General features: G+C 36.4%; 1 protein-coding gene across 4 annotated transcripts in view; it reads right to left on the reverse strand.

The window, feature by feature from the left end:
- SPICE1 (spindle and centriole associated protein 1) overlaps positions 1–22,667 on the reverse strand; it is a 101,346-nt gene that overhangs the window by 19,389 nt on the left and 59,290 nt on the right. For all 4 annotated transcript variants that reach the window (XM_037835574.1, XM_037835575.1, XM_037835573.1 and 1 more), the window contains exons 8-12: positions 16,373–16,515; positions 16,037–16,174; positions 15,410–15,672; positions 12,857–12,988; positions 540–690 (exon numbers count right to left, since the gene is read on the reverse strand). In XM_037835574.1, the coding sequence (XP_037691502.1) occupies positions 540–690; positions 12,857–12,988; positions 15,410–15,672; positions 16,037–16,174; positions 16,373–16,515 (827 nt within the window). The remainder of the gene's footprint in view (positions 1–539; positions 691–12,856; positions 12,989–15,409; positions 15,673–16,036; positions 16,175–16,372; positions 16,516–22,667) is intronic.

Below are 22,667 nucleotides of genomic sequence, written 5' to 3' on the forward strand. Positions count from 1 at the left end.
GACATTCATCAAAGTGTTAAACATGAAAAAGTCTAAATATCCAATTCAGCCTAAGGCACATGACGGCAGAAGAGAAAAATGGAGGATTTCAAAACGACATCACAAAAAAAATGACCAAAAGTTATGAATTTCTAAAATCCAGGAATTTTTTTTCTTTCTAAAACCATCTCTTCTCCATGGGGCACCATGATTAACAGTGCTGGCACTAAAGTCACACTGGGCGTGGTAGCCAGTTGTGCTGCTTTCTATCTGTATGACTCTGCTAAGTTAGCAAACCTCTCTAAGCCTCAGTTTCTCATCTAAAAGATGGGGATGACAATAGTACCTACCTCATAAGATTATTATGAGAATTAAATGAGGTAATATGTTGAAAACACTTAAACCATGCCTGGCATAGAGCAAGTGTCAAATAAAAGCTGCAAGAGTAGCGGCCAATTATAGATTTATAATATTGTACGTGCATAAACAGACAATAACTCCATATAAGTTTAGGGTTTGCTTATTTTAAGGCCAGACTGAGATAATAAGGCCACACTCACCTGGATTGTCCATAATTCTTCTACTTGTGACTCCCCTTTCCAATGCCTGACTTTCTTCTCTGTTGTTATTTATCACAGGACAATTCTTAATGGCATGTGTGAGTGATATAAGTTGTTCATCTGTTGTGACCATGTACTGCTGAAGTCTTGCCTAGAGAAGAAAAGAAATGAAATAACATCAAGTATTTTTAAATACTCTAGGAATTTCAGGCTTTCATTCAAATTCTGGAACAGTGATATTCATAACAGTAAACAATTAGAAATAATCAAAAGTCTCATGATAGAAGACCAGTTAAGTAACCCACAGAACACTGCTACAAGAATAAAAATTAAGCTTTTTTATACAGCTTGCAGTTTCCAAAATTCTTCCATACAGATAATTTCAACTGACTCTCACGGCAAATCCAAGAAGCAGATACAGAGGATTGTGGGAAAATGGCAGAGTAGGGAAGCTCCAGGAATCAAGCTCTCCATCAAAACAAGTACTGAACTGACAGGAACTGTCTGAATCAACTATTTTGAAACTCTCGAGTTTATTGGAACACTATGCAGTAACCAGGGAGGAGTGAGAGGAAGAGAAGGTAATTTGTGATTAAAAAACAGGTTTTCACCCTCCCTCCAGTGCTACATCCCCCTTCTCCCTGCCTGGAGGCCAGCAGCAGTGAGGATTGAACCTCAGGCTCCTGGCACAGCTTCCTGGTTCCAGGGAGGGACAAAGCCTTCCAAACTCAAGGGATGTATATTCTGATCCCTGATCACTGCATTTGATCAGCTACTTCAGATCCCTGGGGATCAGCTCTGAGGGCAGCCATTGTTCCAATCCTCTTCCGCAAAGGCAACAGAGGAAGCTTTAAAGGCAGTAACCTTCCTCAAAACTACGGAAACGATTAAAGAGCTGCATTGATTGGGCAAGTGCTGAATCAAGAAAATGCAGCTTCAAGAGCCATGGAAAAAGCTCCTGGCAACCCTGCTGTCCCCTCCCTCACTCCCTCCACCACACAGTGTAGAGTTACCTTGCAGTCCCATTGCGGGTCCCTGTCCCTTTTCCAGAGGGAGTGGAGAGACCCCTGTGTGCATACTGGGTACATATAAGCCAGTGCCGATCTATCAGTGAAAACCTGAGAGACTTAGCTGAGGAATTTGCCTGGAGTTTGGCTTCCCGGGCAAAGAAGCTGCTTGCAGACAGTTGCTACAGTGGGAGAAACAATTAACTTGAAGCAGCCTGGGATAAAGGACTACCTGCATTAAGGCACTCAAGGGAGCACCCAGGAGTGGATGAAAGTCTATTACAAAAGGACTAGAGGTGGCATTCACTCTTAACTCCTGTAAACAGTAAAGGTGGAATTTCTAATGCCTCCAGCAAGCACAAACCCAGGAAAAGAAGGCTCTGTGGCTCTAGGAAAGTGGAGATAAGATGGAAAGGACCCTTTACTTTGCATTTGCCTTGGGCTCATCTTCTTGATAAGAGTGCTAAGCTCTGAAGGAGACCACCAGTCAGAGAAAAGAAGAGCCAATTTGCAAAGACAATGGAAGATGCTTTTTGCTTTGGTTTGTTTAAATTGATTAGCTCCTGGCATTCAAGAAAATCTCTGTCATATCACTAGCTGGATACAAACTTAAGGAATAGACATCCCAGAGACTAAATCCCAGAGTTAACACTTTAAAATATTAAAATGTACAGTGTGCAACAAAAAAATCCAGAAACCATCAAAACAAAAAGTATAAGACTTTGGAATTATAGGACTAAAAAAAAAAAAAAAGATTCTCAATAGGCTCAAGAATAAAAAGGAAACACACAGAGAAAGAACTTAATGGATAAGAGAATAATAATGAACGAACAATATGGGAATCTCTTCGAGACTATCAATAGGAACCAAACAGAAATGCTAGAGTTGAAGAACACAGTAACAGAAAGGAAAATTTCTACACAGTTTCAATAGTAGACTGGAGGTTGCAAAAGAATCCATGATCTTGATGTTAAGATAATTAAAAAGATTCAAGTTGAGTAGCAGAAAGAAAAAAGAGTAAGAAAGAACCAACAGATCCTAAGAGATCATCAAGCATACCAATACACATATTATGGGAGTCCCAGAATGAGAAGAGAGAAGGGGGAGGAGGAATATTTAAAAAAAATAATGGCAGAAAACTTCCCAAATTTAACAAAGGACATGAGTATGCACATTCAAAGAGCCCAATGAACCCCAAAAAGGATAAACTCAAAGAGAATCACACCCAGACATATAGCAAGCAAATTATCCAATGCCAAGGACAAGGAGAAAGTTTCGAAAGCTGCAAGAGAAAAGCAACTAGCTGTGTGCAAAGGAATCCCAATAAGATTAAATGCCAATTTCTCATCAGAAACCAGAGGCAAGAAAACAGTGGCATGAAATATTTAAAATCCTGAAAGAAAAAAACTGCCAAACAAGAATTTTTAATCCAGTAAGATTTTCTTTCAAAACTGAGGGAGAGATAAAGATATTCCCAGATAAGCAAAAGCTAAGTGAATTTATTACCACTAGACCTGCCTTACAAGCAATGCTAAAGGAAGTTCTTCAGATTGAAAGGAAAAGACACTACTAGACAGTGAATCAAAGCAGCATAAAAAAAAAAATAATAAAGATCCCCAGCAAAGGTAACCATATAGATCATTATAAATAACAATACTATTGTATTGTAATTTTTGGTATATAACTCCATTTCTTAATTCCTAAAGATTCTAAAATGCAAATGCATAAAAAGTAATGATAAATCTATGACTTTGGACATATAATATCCAAAGATATAATTTGTAATAAGGACAAAAAAAGATGGAGGAAGATGAGTATAGGAATAGTGTAACTGTATGCTATTGATAATGTTGAAATCAAATCAAATATGATTATCATAGATTTAGGATGTGAAATTTTAACCCCATAGTAACCACAAGGAAAACACATGAAAAATATATTCAGAAAGAAATGAAAAGGGACTCAAAATGATACAATACAAAAAATTAAATTAATATAAAAGTAGACATTAATGGAAGAACTGAGGTTCAACAAAGGTATAAGACTTACAAAGACCAAACAGCAAAATGGAAGAAGAAAGTTGTGCATTATCAGCAGTTATTTTAAATGTGAATGGATAAACTCCACAGTCAAAAGGCAGAGATTGACAGAATGGATAAAAAAACATGATCCAACCATATGCTGTTTATAAGAGATTCAACTTACATAAGTAGGTTGAAAGTGAAAGGATAGACAAAATATACCATGCAAGTAATAACCAAAAGAGAGCTGGGGTAGATATATTATATCAGATAAAATAGACTTTAAGTAAAAAACTATTACAGAGCAGAGACGGAAGAAGATGGTGGCATAGAGAGGAGTGGAAGTTAGTTAGTCTCCCCGGAGGAACTAATAAACAACCAGGAACAACTACTAAATGATCTGGAATAACTGCTGGGGGACAAGCGTGACTGTCCACACATCATGTACCAACCTAGTTTGGGAGGAATGCCTGAGACGGCAGTGTGGAATCAGTGAGTAGAAACTGCGGATCCAAGCTGGCAGCCCCTCCTCCACGGCAGCCCAAATGGCAAAGCCTCACTGTGATTGAGAGTAGTACTCACTGAACAAGCGAATATATCTCAGTCCAGCTCCAACTGGGGTTTTAATTGGCAAAATGTGGACTGTTCAAGGCAAGCTGCAAATCTCCAACAAGCAGACAGAGGCTTTTAGTGATGACTCACCTTGAAGAGCCAGGGAACTTCTCTGTCTCAGAAGGGGGAGCCCAGAGGACTGAGTGCTATCTCTAGCTGACAGGTGAAACTGGGGGCCGTCGACTGACCCTGAAAGGAGGCTTTCTGTCCCTTTTTCTCTTTTGCAACTTGAGTGGCTCAGTGGAGAAAACCTCAGCCATTTTCAGCTCGCAGTGCTCTGCAGTAGAGAAAGTCTCAGCCATTTTCAGCTCACAGCCCTCTGACTCAGACAAGGGTGGCGATAGCAGAGTCAGAGAGACAAAGAACCTATTTATATGCAAATAAAAACTCCCTAAGGGGCGTATCTTCCCTAAGGGGAAAGAGGTGGTGCCCAGATCTACTACCTACCTTCCATCCAGAACCAGACTCCAGAGCCTGTGGGAAAATAGCCATGGGCCACACCTCCTTACACCAGTTGGGAGTTACAGACTGACAGGCACCACTTGATGAGCAGGCTAGGAAAAGCACAGTGGCCTCACAGGGTGTGTCAATCCTCTAAGACACACCCTCAGGGAAACTGGATACTGAATATTTCTTCCTTCTGGGACATGAGCCTGTTCTGGTCTGGCAAAACCTGATTGGGGTAATCAAGGACACCAGATGACTAGACAACAGAAAACTACAACCTACACTAAGAAAAACAAAGTTATGGCCCAGTCAAAGGAACAAACTTATACTTCAACTGAGATACAGGAATTGAAACAACTAATGCTAAATCAATTCAAAAAGTTTAGGGAAGATATGGCAAAAGAGATGAAGGCTATAAAAAAAATTGGGTGTACATAAGGTAGAAATCAAAAGTTCGAAAAAACAACTGGCAGAATCTATGGAAATGAAAGGCACAACACCAGAGATGAAAGACACAATGGAGACACACAACAGAGATCTCAAAAGGCAGAAGAAAACACTCAGGAACTGGAGAACAGGACAAATGAAAGCCTACACACAAAAGAACAGACAGAGAAAAGAATGGAAAAATATGAGCAACGTCTCAAGGAATTGAATGACAACATGAAACACCCATACCCCTCCCTTATGCCCCCCTCTTATATGCATTTAGCCTTGGTATATTGCTTTTGTTACATGAAAGGAAGCATAATACAATGCTTCTGTTAATTATAGTCTCTAGTTTATGTCCATGTCATGGGTGTCCCAGAAGGAGAAGAGAAGGGAAAAGGGGCAGAAGCACTGATAGAGGAAATAATCAATGAAAATTTCCAATCCCTTATGAAAGACATAATATTACAGATCCAAGAAGTGCAGCGTACTCCAAACAGAATAGATCCAATAGGCCTATGCCAAGACACTTAATAATCAGATTATCAAATGGCAAAGACAGAGAATCCTGAAAGCAGCAAGAGAAAAGCAATCCATCACATACAAAGGAAGCTTAATAAGACTATGTGTGGATTTCTCAGCAGAAACCATGAAGGCAAGAAAGAAGTGGTGTGATATATTTAACATACTGAAAGAGAAAAACCGCCAACCAAGAATCCTATATCTGGCAAAACTGTCCTTCAAATAAGAGGGAGAGTTCAAAATATTCTCTGACAAACAGACAATGACAGAGTTTGTGAACAAGATACCTCCTCTACAGGAAATACTAAAGGGAGCACTACAGACAGATTGGAAAAGACAGGAGAGAGAGGTTTGGAACACAATTTTGGGTGATGGTAGCACAGCAATGTAAGTACACTGAACCAAGATAACTATGAATATGGTTGAAAGAGGAAGGTTAGGAGCATGTGGGACACCAGAAGGAAAGAGGAAAGATAAAGACTGGGACTGTATAACTCAGCGAAACCTAGAATGTTCAACAATTGGGATAAAATGTACAAATATGTTTTTTTATGAGGGAGAACAAATCAATGTCAACCTTGCAAGGTGTTAAAAATAGGGAGGTATTGGGGGAAAAATACAATCAATGTAAACTAGAGACTATAATTAACAGAAGCATTGTATTATGCTTCCTTTCATGTAACAAAAGCAATATACCAAGGCTAAATGCATATAAGAGGGGGGCATAAGGGAGGGGTATGGGACTCTCGGCATTGGTAATGTTGTCTGACTCTTTATTCTACTTTAGTTTAATGCTGTCTTTCCTTTTATTGATTCCTAGCTGCCACTTTTTTTTCTCTTTCTTTCTTGTTTTTCTTTTGCCTCTCTACTTTCTTTGACTCTTCCTCCTGCTTTGTGGAAGAAATGGAGATGTCCTTATATAGATAGTGGTGAGGGTGGTGAATACATAAATATGTGACTATACAGGGACCTATTGATTGTTTACTTAGGACAGAATGTATGGTGTGTGAACAAAACCATCTTTAAAAAAAAAGTGGGTTGATGAAGAAACCTTGAGGGCACTATATTGAGTGAAATAGGTCAGACACATAAGGACAAATATTGCAGGGTCTCACTGATATGAATTAATTATAATATGTAAACTCATAGACATGAAATGCAAGTTACCAGGATATAGAACGAGGCTAAAGAATGGGGAGAGGTTGCTTATTAGGAGCAGAAAGTTCAACTAGGTTGAACTTAAATGTTTGGAAATGAACAGAGGTAATGGTAGCAAGATGTGACAATAACTAACAGTGTGGAATGGTGCATGAATGGGGTGGAAAGGGGAAGCTCAGAGTTACGTATGTCACCAGAAGGAAAGTTGGACAATAAAAGATGGGAATGTATAAAAAAGTGAATTTTGTGATGGGCAATGTCCATGATTAACTGTACAAATATCAGAAATCTCTTTCATGAACCAGAACAAATGTATGACATTATAACTAGAAGTTAATAATAGAGGGGCATATAGGAAAAAAATATACCTATTGCAAACTACATACTACAGTTAGTAGTATTTTAACATTCTTTCATCAACTTTAACAAATGTACTATACCAATACTTTCAACAATGGAGGGGGTGGTTAGGGATATGGGAGGATTTGCGTTTCCTTTTTTTCTTTATTTCTTTTCTGGCGTAATGAAAATGTTCTAAAAATTGAAAAAAAATTAATTGTGGTGATGGATACACACCTGTTTGATGGTACCAGGAGCAACTGATTTTACACTTTGGATCTTTGGATAATTGTATGGTATGGGAACAATCACAATTTTAAAAATGTAAAAAAAAAATAACTACAATTAAAATATTGCCTTTGTTGAAAAGCATAAACATACATGAAATTGTACTACCCTGTAAAACCCATTAAGTATTAAAAAAAAAAACTATTACAGAGGACTAAGACGGTCATTTATATACTGATAAATGGTTCAATTCAACAAGACATAAAATTATAAATAAATATGCACCTAACAGCAGAGATCCAAAATATATGAAGCAAATATCGACAGATTTGAAGGGAGAAACAGACAGTTCTACATCAATAGTAAGAGATTTGAACACATCACTTTCAAAACTGGATGGAACATCCAGACAGAAGATTAATAAAGAAATACAAAATTTCAATGATCTTCTAAACCAGCTAGCACAGACATATATGGACCACTTCACCCAAGAGCAGAAGAATACACATTCTTCTTTAATACACATAGATCATTCTCCAGGATAGACCATACATTAGGTCACAAAACAAGTCTCAATAAATTAAAAAAATATTGAAATTATACCATGTACTTCACCAATCACAATGGAATGAAGCTAGAAATTAATATCAGAAGAACAGGAAAATTCACAAATATGTGCAAATAAAACATCCTTAAACAATGAATGGGTTAAAGAAGAAATCACAAGGGAGAATAGGAAATATCTTGAAGCAAATGAGAATGAAAACACAATGTCCCAAAACTTACTGGATGAAGCGAAGGCAGTGCTGGGCTAACATCATACTCAGTGGTGAAAAACTGAAGCTTTACCTCTAAGATTAGGAACAAGACAAGGATGCCCACTGTTACCACTGTTATTCAGCATTGTACTGGAAGTTCCAACTAGAGCAATTAGGCAAGAGAAAGAAAAAGGGCATCCAAATTGGAAAGAAAAAGGTGAAACTTTCCCTATTTGAAGATGATATTTGAAGTTGGAGAACTCACACTTACTAACTTTAAAGCATATTACAAAGCTATAGTGGTCAAAACAGCATGGTACTGTTATAAAGATAGATATACTGACCAATGAATCAAATTCAGAGTTCAGAAATAAAACCTCACATCTGTGGCCAATTGATTTTTGACAAGGGTGCCACATCCACATAATAGGGAAAGAATAGTTTCTTTATCAAATGATTCTGGGAAAACTGGATATCCATACACAAAAGAATGAAGATGGACTCCTACCTCATACCATATACAAAAATTAACTTAAAATGGGTCAAAGACCTGAATATAAGAACCAACATAAAACTCCTGGGAAAAAAACATAAGGAGGCATCTTCAAGACCTTCTGTTAGGCAATGGTTTCTTGGATTTTAAACACAAATCACAAGCAGCAAAAGAAAAAAAATAGATAAATGAGACCTCATCAAAATTTAAAACTTTTGTGCATCAAAAGACTTTATCATGAAAGAAAAAAAGACAACCTAAAGTTGGAAACCATATATCTCATAAGAGTTTATATCCAGAATATATTAAAAAAATCCTACGTCTCAACAACAAAAAGACCAATAACCCAATTTAAAAATGAGCAAAAGACCTGAATAGACATTTCTGCAAAGAAGACATACAAATGGCCAATAAGCACATGAAAAGATACTCTACATCATTTAGAAATACAAATCAATACCACAATGAGATACCTTTTCTCACCCACTATAATGGCTACTATTTAAAAAAAAACAGAAAATAAGTGTTGGAGAGGATGTGGAGAAATGGGAACACTCATTCATTGTGGGTGGGAATGTAAAACAGTGCAGCCCCTGTAGAAGACAGTTTGGTGGGTTTCTCACAAAGTTAAGTAGAAAATTGCCATATGACCCAGAAATCCCACTTCTAGGTATATACCCAAAAGTATTGAAAGCAGGGACTCAAACAGATATTTGCACACTGATGTTCATAGCAGCATTATTCACAATTGTTAGATGGAAGCAACCCAAGCGTCCATCAACAGATGAATGGATGAATGAAATGTGGTATATAGATACAACGGAATATTATTCAGCAGTAAAAAAGAATGAAGTTCTGATACATGCAACAACATTGACGAAGCTTGAAGGCAACATGTCGAGTGAAATAAGCCAGACACAGAAGAATAATTACTGGATGATCTCACTGATATAAAATAATTCGAATAAGCAAATTCACAGAATCAGAAACTAGAATACAGGTTACCAGGGCAGGGTGGGGTAGAGAATGGGGAGTTAATGCTTATATTGTACAGAATTTCTCTGCGAGTTGATGAAAATTTTTAATATGCATGGTGGTGATGGTAGCACAACATTGTGAATGAAATTAACAGCACTGACTTATGTATCTGAATGTGATTTTACAAGGAGAAAATTTAGGTTGTATGTATGTTACTAAAATAAATTTTTTCTAAAAAAAAATAGGACTGTAGAACACAATGAACACTAGAGTAAACCATGGACCACAGTTAATAGTACAATTATAAAAATGCTCTCTCAATTGTAACAAATGTACAACAACATTGCAAGGTGTTAGTAATAGAGTGGTATATGAGAACTGTTATTTTATTCAGGATTTTTCTGTAAATCTATGACTTCTCTAATTAAAAAAAAAAACAAAAACTAGAGACATCCTGACTAAAAGCAACGTGTGATCCTTCTTTGGCTCCTGGACCAAAAATTTTTGTAAAATAGCTATAAAGAACATTATTGGAACAAGCGGAAAAATTTGAACATGCACCATATATTAGTTAACAGTATTGCATCAATACCATCAGTAATATTATATCAATTTCCCGAGCATAGTGATTGTATTATGATCAAGTACAAGAATGCCCTTGCTCTTAAGGAGTGGTAACTAATGAATTATTTGGTGATTATGTGTCATGATGCCTATGAATAACTCTTAAATAGTTCAGGAAAAAAAGAAGTACATAGATAAACAGAAGAACAAATAGTAAAATGTTAACAACTTCTATATCAAGGTAAAATTTCTATGTTTATTATGCTATTATTGTGTTTATTACACTTGTGCCGGTTTGGATGTATTATGTCCCCCAAAACGCCATATTCTTTGATGCAATCTTGTGGGGGCAGATGTGTTAGTGATTAGGTTGGAATCTTTGGATTAGTTTGTTTCCATAGAGAGGTGACCCATGCAACTGTGGGTAATATCTTTGATTAGATTATTTCCATGGAGGTGTGGCTCTGCCCATTCAGTGTGGGTCTTAATTAAATCACTGGAGCCCTATAAGCGCCCAGACAGAAGGAGCTCACAGCTGCAGCCAAGAGAGACACTTTGAAGAATGCACAGGAACTGAGAGTGGAGCTGGAATGCAACGTGGGATCAGCAAACGCCAGCCACGTGCCCACCATGTTTATCAATGCATCCCCCTTCCCTAGGCACTCTCTACACCTTTTCCCTGCCTTATTTTTCTTCATAGCACACATCACCATTTAACTACATACATCACCTTTTTGTTTAAGAATTTATTTAGAAAGTAAGCTCCACAAGGGCAAAAATTTTCATGTATTGTTAACTATTATATTTCCTGGACCTAGAACAGTGCCAGGCCCACAGAAGGTGTTCAATAAAAATTTGTTGAATGAATTAGTTCATTTTGAAATTGCATATCCTCCCATGAGAATTAAAAATGTATATTTTCACAAAAACCTGTACAGGAATGTTCCTAGCAGCATTAGTATAACAGCCAAAAAGTGGAAACAATTCAAATGTCCATCAAATAATGAATGGATAAATAAAATGCACTATATCCATACAATGGAATATTCTTTGGTCATAAAAATGATGCAGTGTTCCATGCCACAACGTGGATGAACCTTGAAAATATACTAAGTGAAAGAAGCCAGACACAAAAGACCACATATGGTACAATTCCATTTACATGAAATGTCTACAATAGGAAAATCCAGAGAGACATAAAGTAGATTAGTGGTTGTGAGGGAATAGGGGGAGAGGGGAACTGGAAGTGACTGCCAAATGTGTGTGGGATTTCCTTTTGGAGTGATGAAAATGTCCTGGAATTAGTGGTGATGGTTGCACAACCTTGTGAATATACTAAAAACCACTGAAATGTGTACTTTAAAAGGGTGAATTTTATGATATTTGAATTAAATCTCAATTTTATGATATTTGAATTAAATCTCAATTTTTAAAATCACACATCTCATGAACACAAACATATTTTATCTACTGTGCTGGTTTGGATGTATTATGTCCCCCAAAATGCCATTATCTTTGGTGCAATTTTGTGGGGGCAGATATATTAGTGTTGATTAGGTTGAAACCTATTGATTGAGTGTTTCCATGGAGATGTGACTCAATCAACTGTGGGCAGGACCTTTGATTGGATAGTTTCCATGGAGGTGTCACCCCACCCATTCAGGGTGGGTCTTAATTAAATCACTGGAACCATGTAACAGAGCAACTGAGAGTGATATTTTTTAAGAAGAGCTGCAGCTGAGACAGACATTTTGAAGATGGCCATTGGAAGCTGATGCAGACATTTTGGCGAATGCCAGTTTGAAACCAAACTTGGGAGCAAGCAGACACCAGCCACGTGCCTTCCCAGCTAACAGAGGTTTTCCAGATGCCAATGGCCTTTCTCCAGTGAAGTTACCCTATTGTACATGCCTTATGTTGGACACTTTATGGTCTTAAGACTGTAACTTTGTAACCAAATAAACCCCCTTTATAGAAGCCAATCCATTTCTGGTATTTTTGCATTCTGGCAGCATTAGCAAACCAGACCATCTACTAACTGATTTTCTAGTCTCATTTGGTTGATAAATAAAAGTAATAATAATAACCATCACTTAAGACCAAAATCATAAATAAAAGTTTCTGTTCTCAAGCAGCACACAGTCTCAGTCACAGGCATACAAACAAGTATAACACAATTTAACAAATGCAATGACAGCAACATCCAGAGAGCACTAAAAGTGCACAAAGAAGGAATCCTTAAGAGGCTTGGAGGCAATAAGGTTTTTCAGAAGAGATAGTGCTGAAAGAAAGGAAGGGAGGGAGGGAGGCAGGGAGGAAGGAAAGAGTAACAGTTAGCCATACAAATGGCCAAGGGGACTTATTTAACTAATACAAAGATACTGTAAACAACCAATAGCATTGGATGTGATTACAAGAGGCTTCCTCATAGGCTGTACTCTGCTGTTCTGAAATTAAAAGGAGCCATCACAACATTCATTTCACATTTTGCATAACCTACTGTAACAGTGGTAATTATTGTTTAAACGCAGATCCTGTCTTCCCCACTAAATAGAATTACTCTATATTTCTATCTGTAGACCAAGATTCTACCATAGTACCACCCATATAATGAATGCTTGTTAAGTTACCACCAGTGATAATAAAGAGGTGAGTATTCACATCAGCAAAACTAAAACAAAGGAAACTACAGAAGTCTTTACATTCTTAAAGATGCTTTATACTACTAAAGACAGAAAAGTTTGGGATCTCATCTCAGTACCTGTATAGTAGTATTTTCTTCCCTAAGAAGAATAATTTCAGCTGTCAGAGCATCAATAAGCTCTCGATGATCACCTAATACTTGTTCCAATTGCTGCCTTGTCTCTACTTCTTTACGCAGTTGCAGCTCACTCTACAAAAAAAAAAAAATCAAATTTCCATCAATACCATCACATGTTGAAAATTAAGTTTCTATTCAAAACTGTCAAAGAACATAATGTTTACAAAGAAATATGCATGACAATGATGAAAATTAAAATTTTTATTAAAAGGGTTATATTTCATTAAATAAAATAAGCTACTTTATCCTCTTCCCTTATTTAAATAAAACGCAGTGAATACAATGGTATTTAAAATTAAATAACTACAATTTTTGTAAAAGATAGTGGAGGTAAGAACATATAAAAAGTTGCTTGAATCTACATAGACAATCTCTAAAAGGATATACAAGAAAATGGTAATGGCAGTCGGCCACAAGGAAGCAAAGAGATTAGCTGGAAGTCAAGGGTGGGAATTAGATTTTTCATTGCACACACTTCTGTATGTCTGAATTTCATACCATGTGAATGTATCACCTATTCAAAAAGAAAGCTTTTAAAATATAATTTAAAATAAATGACAACAGGTTTAAATGGTTTTGCTTTATAAAGCAAATGATTAGCTAAAAAGCACATGCTTCTAAGTCTATAAAATTTTAAAATTTAATGCTTAAATTGTTTCTATTTGGGTTGATGAAGAAGTTTTGGTAATGGATGGTAGTGATAGCACAACATTGTGAATGTAATTAACATCACTGAATCGTATATTTGAATGTAGTAAAAAGGGGAAATTTTAGGTTGTATATATGCTACCAGAATAAAAATTAAAAACAAAAGACAAAAAAAACACAGGACTGTACAACAAAAACAGTGAACCCTAAGGTAAACCAGGGACTACAGTTAATAGTACAACTATAAAAATGTTCTTTCATGAATTGTGACAATTATACCACACTAAAGCAAGGTGTTAGTAATAGGGAGGTATATGGAAACTCTGTATTTCATTATGAGTTTTCTGTAAATCTACAATGTCTCTAATTTAAAAAAAAAAAAAAACTCACTACAAAGCAACAGTAATCAAGACAGTGTAGTACTGGCTTAAAAACAGACATATATATATATAGGTCAATGCATGAAGAGTTCAGAATCCAGAAATAAACCCTCACATTCACAGTTAACTGATTTTTAACAAATCTACCAAGGTAATTAAATGGAAGGAGAATAGACTTTTCAACAAATTCTCCTGGAACAACTGGATATCCATCTGCAAAAGAATGAAGCTGCACACAATAATCACCTCAAAATGGATCAAAGACTTAAACGTAAGAGCTAAAACTATAAAATTCTTAGAAAAAAAAAACAGGTGTAAATCTCTATGACCTTGAATTAGGCAACGGTTTCTTAGATATGGCAACAAAGGAAAAAACATGCTTAAGCAGTATTCATAAATGCCAAAGAGTGGAAACAACCCAAATGTCTACCATCTGATAAATGACATATAAAATAAAATGTGATACATCCATACAATAGAATATTATTTAGCCATTAAAAAAGAAAAGTAGTAAACATGAATGAAACTTGAAAACATTACACTAAGCGAAAGAAGATAATCACAAAAGACCTCATATTGTATGATTCCATTTACACAAAAGGTCCAGAACAGACAAATCAATAGACACAGAAAGTGGATTATTGGTTGCCTAGGGTTGAGGCAGGGGGAAGAGGGGGCTTGAGGGGCAATGGGGAGCGATTACAAATGGGTACAGGTTTCTATATGGGGTTATGAAGATGTTCTAATATTGCTTGTAGCAATGGTTACACAACTCTGTAAATACACTACAAGCCATTGAATTGTATACTTTCAGTAAGTAAATTATGGTATGTGGATTATATCTCAATAAAGCTGTTAAAAAATAAGACAAGTCTAAATGGTTTTGCTTTGTAAAGCAAATGATTAACTAAAAAAAAGTACGTTTCTGAGCCTGTAATACTTTAAGAGTACCAAAAGTATACTCCTGGGGATTCCTGACTTAGGGTAGAAGAGTATTAAGTCTTTACAAAAGGCTTAAGACTTTATTAAGATTGCAAGCATGTCACTCTCCAAACTAAACTAAAGTAGTAGGAGGATGCAAAGAAAAGCAGCAAAATGAAGACACATGCAGTAGTGATAGTTAATCTATAACTCAAATAGTTATCAATAGATGACTAAGCGATTACTAGTATTTAGTATTAGCACATATAATTTTATTTATAGCAGATTTACCTTACTGAGTATATTTTATTAAAGCCCACATTAAAATCAGCATCAACTATCTAAGCACATACCAATCAATGGTAGAGGGAAATCAAGAAGATAAACTTTCACAGCAGATAACCTAAAACTACAGTATTTTAAACAAAGCTATTCAAACATGATTGTCCTTTATTTAGAGGTTGCAGTAAATTAAGTGGAGGAAAAACTCCCACACAATTCTGTCAAGTCCTTAAATAGGTCTCTCATTACCTCATGCTCTTACCTCTTTAAGGTAGCGAACCAGGCGACAAAGGCTGCTCACCAGGGACAAAGTGAAGCCTGTGAGCCCCTGACTGTTCTGCAGCCCTATGACCTCCCGTCCTGTCCACCGCTCATATTCTTCCATCTCGTGTTCCACTTCGTGTATCATGTGTTTGAGGACATCCAGACTGGAATTATTGCTTTGTAAGTCTGCAGAGGTTGTGCTAGCTGATAACATGGTTTTCTTCTGCTTGGAAGGAGCACACAAATCTGGTTTTCTTTTCACTGATAATGACAGAAATCATTTTATTTTGAAGGCCAGGAAAAATTATAACTAAAAAACTGCTAGAAAAATATTTTAGACTCTTATTCACAGTTTATAAAAGGTTTTATAGGAGTTATACCATTTTTCTCATAAAAATTTATACAGTTCAAATCAGGTCTATACTATTTATAACGAGTGTACTAGAACTGTCTTTCTACAGAGTTAATTGGGATGGAAGGAGGCATTTCTTAGCTAATATTCAACAAATTTTACTTAATTGGCTCCAACTCGAGCTTAAGGGCAAAAAATATTTACTAAGAGATTAAGATAGCTATATCAAATAACATGTTTAATAATTCATCTTTGTAAATTAAGGGACTGAACCTTTACTTAACAGCTGTTTTTGTTTCCTTGAGTTCAGCACTTGTCCCACAACATAGCTTGAGTCTAGAGTCTCATTAGATTCTTCAGGCTGAAGCTTGGCGTAGATTCCCTTGACAGCATTAGTAGCATTCAAAGCAGCTAAAAAGAAGAACATTTCTTAAGTGTAAAGAAAAACAATGTAAATAGTTTAATTGATAATTAACTTCATCAAGTATTTCACTATTAGGGTAAGACAGTTAAATTCAAATACATTACTCTAAAAATTACTGTGTTCAAAAAAGAAGACAATAAAGCAGACTACTATTCTATGATAAATCATGCAATAGGATAACAAACCTTTTTGTTCCCCTAATGGAGTGGTACATGATGGACTTCCTGGAGGGGTTGCTGTTTGTGACTGTGTTGCTATTTTTTGCTGAACATCAATCCACAGTTTATTAATTAACTCAGAATTCTCTTCCTTTAGTTGCTGGAGAAACCTATAAATTATATAACAATAAGCTATTAGAATTAATAGGTGCTATCATTTAATTTGTTCAACTGCTTAATGCTTACACATTTGCTTTGAAGGAGCTTTTAATAATCCATAATGAAAGAAAAAATACTTTTCTCTTTAATTGATAAGACGGATGATCAAAATGCCTATCATCTTAGTGTTAGAAAGAATCATGCCATCTCTCTCACAGTTTCTATCTACACTGGTCCCTAAAGTAGACTTTTTGCCCTTTCTGAAGAACTGTGGCACCTTTTCCATCCTCCTCTCTCTTTTTCTAGAAAAAAGGAACTAAGCATACATGGCTCAAACTCTTCTGTTGTCTCTCTCCTACAAAGGAGCCTGTCCTCAGAGCCCAGACAGTCTCTGTCCATCACTGAAGTGAATTTGCTGGAACAGACTCTGCTTCTATGGGGTGGGTGGGCAGTGGGGGATGTGGGGACAGAAGAGGAAAGAGGAGCTGCAGTTTAGAGGGTATTTGTAAGCCCTTTGGTTGCAGAGCTAAATCCTATGCTACAATCAGCTTTATCATAGATAAAGTTGATATTTTAATCTTCAACTGTTTGATTCATTTGTATCTTTCTCAATTATGCAGCCATAAAAAGGAATGAAGTTCTGATACGAGCTTCAACATGAATGAACATTGAAAACATTATGCTAAGTGAAAGAAGCCAGTCACAAAAGGCCACATATTGCATAATTCTCTATGTATAAAATGTCCAGAACAGGCAAATCAATACAGACAGTGTGCAGATTAGTGGTTGCCTAGAGCTGGGAGGAAGGGAGTTGGGAAAAAATGGGGAAGGGGATGACTGCTAAAGAGTATAGGGTTTCTTTTGGGATGATGAAATATTCTAAAATTGATTATAGTGATGGTTGCTAAAAATTACTGAATATTACACTTTAAATGGGTGAATTGTATAGTTATATGAATTATACCTCAATGAAACTGTTCAAAAAAAAAAAAAAAAAAGCACAAAAGGGAGGAATCTTTTTTAGTGGTTCCACAAACCTCAAGTTTCAAGAGTTGCTTCCAAGCAACCCATGGACAGTACACTGGAATTATAGTTGAGATAAAATATATTTAGCAAAAGGACCGTGATGTGGTCCATTCAAAAAGGGTTAGTAATGAAAGCATCCCTTTGTAAGACAGTATTAGTTCTAATGCTATCCTTCAGGATAATTCCAAAGTAGAATGTTGTAATGAAGTTTCTTTTTAAATTGGGGGAACACACACACTAAAATCAGTCTAAAACTCACATCTCACATTACTATGAGCATTACTTTTAAGAGTCAGGTTATTTGAAACATAGTAACAACAATAACAAGAAAAGTAATACAATATCACAATACTACCTGTGGTAGGCTTAAAAATAGGCCTCCAAAATATATCCATGACCTAATCCCAGAAACCTGTAAATGTTACTTTATATGACAAATAAGGTCTCTTCATATGTGATTAAGTTAAGGATTTTGAGATGGGGAGGTTATCCAGGATTATCTGGGTGGGCACTAAATACAATCACACATGTCCCTATAAGAGGGAGACATAGGAAGATTTTGACAGACATACAGAGAAGCCAATGTAAAAAAGGAGGCAGAGATTGGAGAGAGGTGGTCCCAAGCTGAAGAATGCCATCAGTCACCAGAAGCTCCTAGAGACTCCGGAGGAAGTGTGGCCCTGCCAACACCTTAATTTCCACAAACGGATACTGATTTTGGATTTTGGGCTTCTAGAAATGTGAGAATAAATTTCCGTTGTTTTTAAGCCACCAAGTTTGTGGTGATTTGTTATAGCAAACCCAGGAAACTAATAAACCACCTTTAATTTGGCAACTTTCACTTAAAAAGCTCAAATACAAATATATATATATATATCTGTGTGTGAGAATATACATATGTGTGTGTGTGCATGCGCGCACGTGTATGGAAATTACTTTAAAGTATTTATCTCCATTTTAAGACAATAAACTCCCTTGCATCCAGACCAGAACTCTGTTATTCGATTTTATTTACTTTGGACAATTCTTTGATCCAAATCCAAGCTCCTTCCAAGCTCCTTTTCAATGATGACCACTTATCAGCACCAATTCTATTTTATGGCAGAATCAACTACAATAAGATTGTAAGGACATTTCATAGATAACTTAGCAATATTAGAATCTCTATTTTATATCCTCAACATACAAATCCCTACCCAAAGGAAGATGCCTAAGTCTACTGGAAACAGCAACTTTACTTCTTATCTAGTTGTTACCACTTGGGACTTCCTCCCTTCTTGTCATAGCTGCCTTTAACATCACCCTTCCCTCCTCAACCCAGCCTTACTTCTCCCAACACAATGGTCTGCAGCATAAGACAGTGGCAAAGGAAAAAGCGGGGGAAATATTTGCAATCACTGATCCCTCACTCTGAATGTACTGACCCTCAGAAACATCAAATGACCCAGTAGAGGCTTCTGCAGCTTGGGTTAAAAATTTAACGATCACTTGTTTAGTGTTCACAAGAGCATATATGCATAGAAATTTTCAAACCAGAAGGCACCTGTGGTAGGTTAATTATGTACCCCAATTTAGACATTTACTTGATCTTAATCTTCATTTCTGAGTGTGAAGTCATTGTAAAACAAACAAAAAAAAATTTTTTTGCAAATAAGTTCTCTCAAAGAAGTTATTTTAGTTAAATTGTGGCCCAACCAAATGAGGTTGGGTCTTAAACCAGATTAGTAGAGTTCCTTATAAGCAGAAGAAATTCAGAAGTAAAGAAACAAAGACACAGGGGGAAACCAAAAGCTGGAAGTCAGTGGAACCAGAAGAGAAAGGGAAGGGCATTGCCATGTGATGGGAAAGCCAAGGAACCCAAAGACTTCCAGTCAGTCAGAATGCTACTGACTGTGGGAGGAAGCCAGCCTTCCAGCTTCTGAAACCAAGAGCCAATAAATTCCTATTGTTTAAGTCAAAACCAATTTATGGTGTTTGTGATCACAGCCTAGAAAAACTAAGACAATACCTTAAGAAATCATATATTCTACCCCTTATATTTTACAACTGAGGAAATAAGGATGCACAGATTATCTAACTAGTAAATAACAAAAGGTTTAATCTCCAGATTCCAAGTCTAATGCATAGTCCAATACCTCATGCCAAACAGCTGACATTTGCAGAGGTTTTCAAAAGCAGAAATCTTGAACCAGAAATTCCAAAACTAGGAACAGAAATGGACAAAAAAAAACAGGAAGAAACAAAATAAGAATAGATTGAACTCATGAAAGAAATCAAAGAGAAAGACGAAAATATCTCAGGAATAAAAATTAAATTACAAGGTGCTGAAGGGAGAATTATTAAAGAAAAATTTAATAAGGAACAATGAAGAATTACAGGAAAATAACCAAGAGAATAAAAATAAGATTAAGGAGAACAAAAAAGTCAGAGAGAAAGTGCTTGATATGGAAGACAGGAGAAAAACATCTTTCATAAATATTATTGGGTCCCCTAAAGAATAAAAACAAAACACTGAGATAGAACTAATATTTAAAACTACAATCCAAGAAAATTTTCCAGAAATAAAAAAAGGACTGAATCTACATCATGAGAGAGCCAACTGTGTTCTTGGGAAAACTGACTTAGAAATGTAAACTTCAAGACATACCTTAACAATACTGAAATTTTAGAGATAAAAGAAAAATTCCCCAAGTCACTAGGCAAAAACACCAAGTTATTTACAAGTGCAAGAAAATTATCCTCACACCAAACTTCTCAAATGAAACATATAATGCAAAACAAGAATTAAGCAACATTTTCAAGAAAGTTAAGTAAACAAATATGAACTGAAGAGTTTCTATACAGCCAAGTTCTTCAAATATCAGGAGTAAAGAAAAGGTTTTAAACGTGCAAGAACTCAGAGAATATTATATTCAGAAGCCCTTCTTAAGGAATCTACTATAGTATGAGCTTCATCCAACCGACAGATAACTGGGGAAACATCATAAAAGGACTGATAATGAACATTCAATACATTTAATTGTAGCTCTAATACTAAGATAAAAGTGGGGATAAATATGGAAGAATACTATGTAAATGTTTTATGTTCTGTTAAAGTAAAAAAAAAAAATGCAACAAAAAAATGAGGAAGGGAATAAAAAGCAAAGTAGAATAACTAACTTATTGCATAAGAAATAGGTAGAAGTAAAAAATAGCACTTAAACCCGACATACCTGACAGAGAAGGTTAAGTAAGTAATTAAGGGACTAGCGGTTCTTGTAGAGACACCGAGGCTTCCCTGGCTTAGCAAGTTATTTAGGGAGGCCTCCTCTTAAAAGGTTAAGAGAAGGCCAAGGCAGTGTGTGCAGTGACTATTCACAAGCGCCATCCCACTACTGATCAGCACAGGAGTTTTGACCTGCTCCGTTTCCGACCTGGGTCGGTTCACCCCTCCTTAGGCAACCTGGTAATGCCCCGCTCCAGGGAGGTCACCACATTGATGCCAAACTTAGTGCAGACACCCGATGGGCATAGCGCACTGCAGCCTAGAACTCCTGGACTCAAGCGATCCTCCTGCCTCAGCCTTTTAAGAGGAGGCCTCCCTAAATAACTTGCTAAGCCAGGAAAGCCTCCGTGTCTCTACAGGTTCTATAAAAAGTACATATACTAAGGTTAGTGTGAAATCCCGATACATCCCAAAGTAATCTGGGCAGAGAATAAAAATATATTTGCATGCCCCCCCTGAGGAATGCAGAAATGTTGGACTTCCCCACCTGGGTTATTGCTGGTATTCTCATAAACACTGAGGACTAACAATTTGGTAGGAGAAACCCTAAATCTTGGGGCTCGCCCTTGTGAAGCTTGCTGCTGCAAAGGAGAGGCTGGGCCTACTTATAATTGTGCCTAAGGGTCTCCCCCAGAGAACTTCTTTGTTGCTTAGATGTGCTCCCCACCCCCCCAGTCCATGCAGCAGGTGAACTCACTGCCCTCCCCACTGTGTGGGACATGACTCCCAGGGGTGCAAATCTCCCTGGCAATATGGGACCTGACTCCCAGGGATGAGCCTGGACCCAGCATCATGGGATTGAGAAAATCTTCTTGACCAAAAGGGGGAGGTGAAATGACTCAAAATAAAATTTCAGTGGCTGAGAGATTTCAAATGGACTCAAGAGACCACTCTGGAGGGCATTCTTATGTGCTATATAGATATCCCTTTTTAGTTTTTAGTGTATTGGAATAGCTAGAAAGAAATAACTGAAACTGTCAAACTGCAACCCAGTAGCCTTGATTCTTGAAGATGATTGCAAACTATGTAGCTTATGTGGTGTGACTTGTGTGATTGTGAAAACTGTGTGACTGTGAAAACCTTGTGGCTCATAGTCCCTTTATCCAGTGTATGGGCAGTTAAGAAGAAAAATGGGGACAAGAAATAAATGAAAAATACTGTGGGATGGGGGGGGGGTGGAAAGTTTCAGGTGTTCTTTTTAACTTTTATTTTTATTTTTTTGGAGTAAGGAAAATGTTCAAAAATTGATTGTGGTGATGAATGCACAACTATTTGATGGTACTGTGAATAACTCATAGTACACTGTGGATGATTATAGGGTATGTGAATATATCTCCAAAAAACTGTATTAAGAACAAAAAGGTCCATACATAAAGGTATAGAATAAGAACAAAATAGCAAATTTCCTGAATACCCAAAGAAATTTTAACAAGAACAGAGAAAGCATATCTGTGTGAAAAAGTTAATCATAATATAATATACATTAACACATAGCAACCTATAAAATAATATGACAAAGTTGAAATCAAATTTTGATATCAGCCATATCAAGTAATGCTACAGGCTTACATTTCCAGCCAATTAAAAGAAAATGATTTTCAAATCGTTCAGCTTTATGATGAATACAAGAGATGCACCTAATATAAATCATTCAGAAAAGCTAAAAATGAAAGGACCAGCAAAGATAAAGCAGGTGATTGGAAACAAGAAGAAAGCAGAGGTTTCATTGCCAATATAAGACAAAGGAAAACTAAAGCCAAAAAAGCATTAAAAGAAGGACCCTCTATAATGCTAAAGCCATAATTCACAATGAAGAAATAGCACTTATAGATATCTAATACCAAAAATAAATAAATAAATAAATAATAAAGA

This window comes from Choloepus didactylus, chromosome 1, assembly GCF_015220235.1.
Source record: "Choloepus didactylus isolate mChoDid1 chromosome 1, mChoDid1.pri, whole genome shotgun sequence".
Classification (NCBI taxonomy): Eukaryota; Metazoa; Chordata; class Mammalia; order Pilosa; family Megalonychidae; genus Choloepus; species Choloepus didactylus.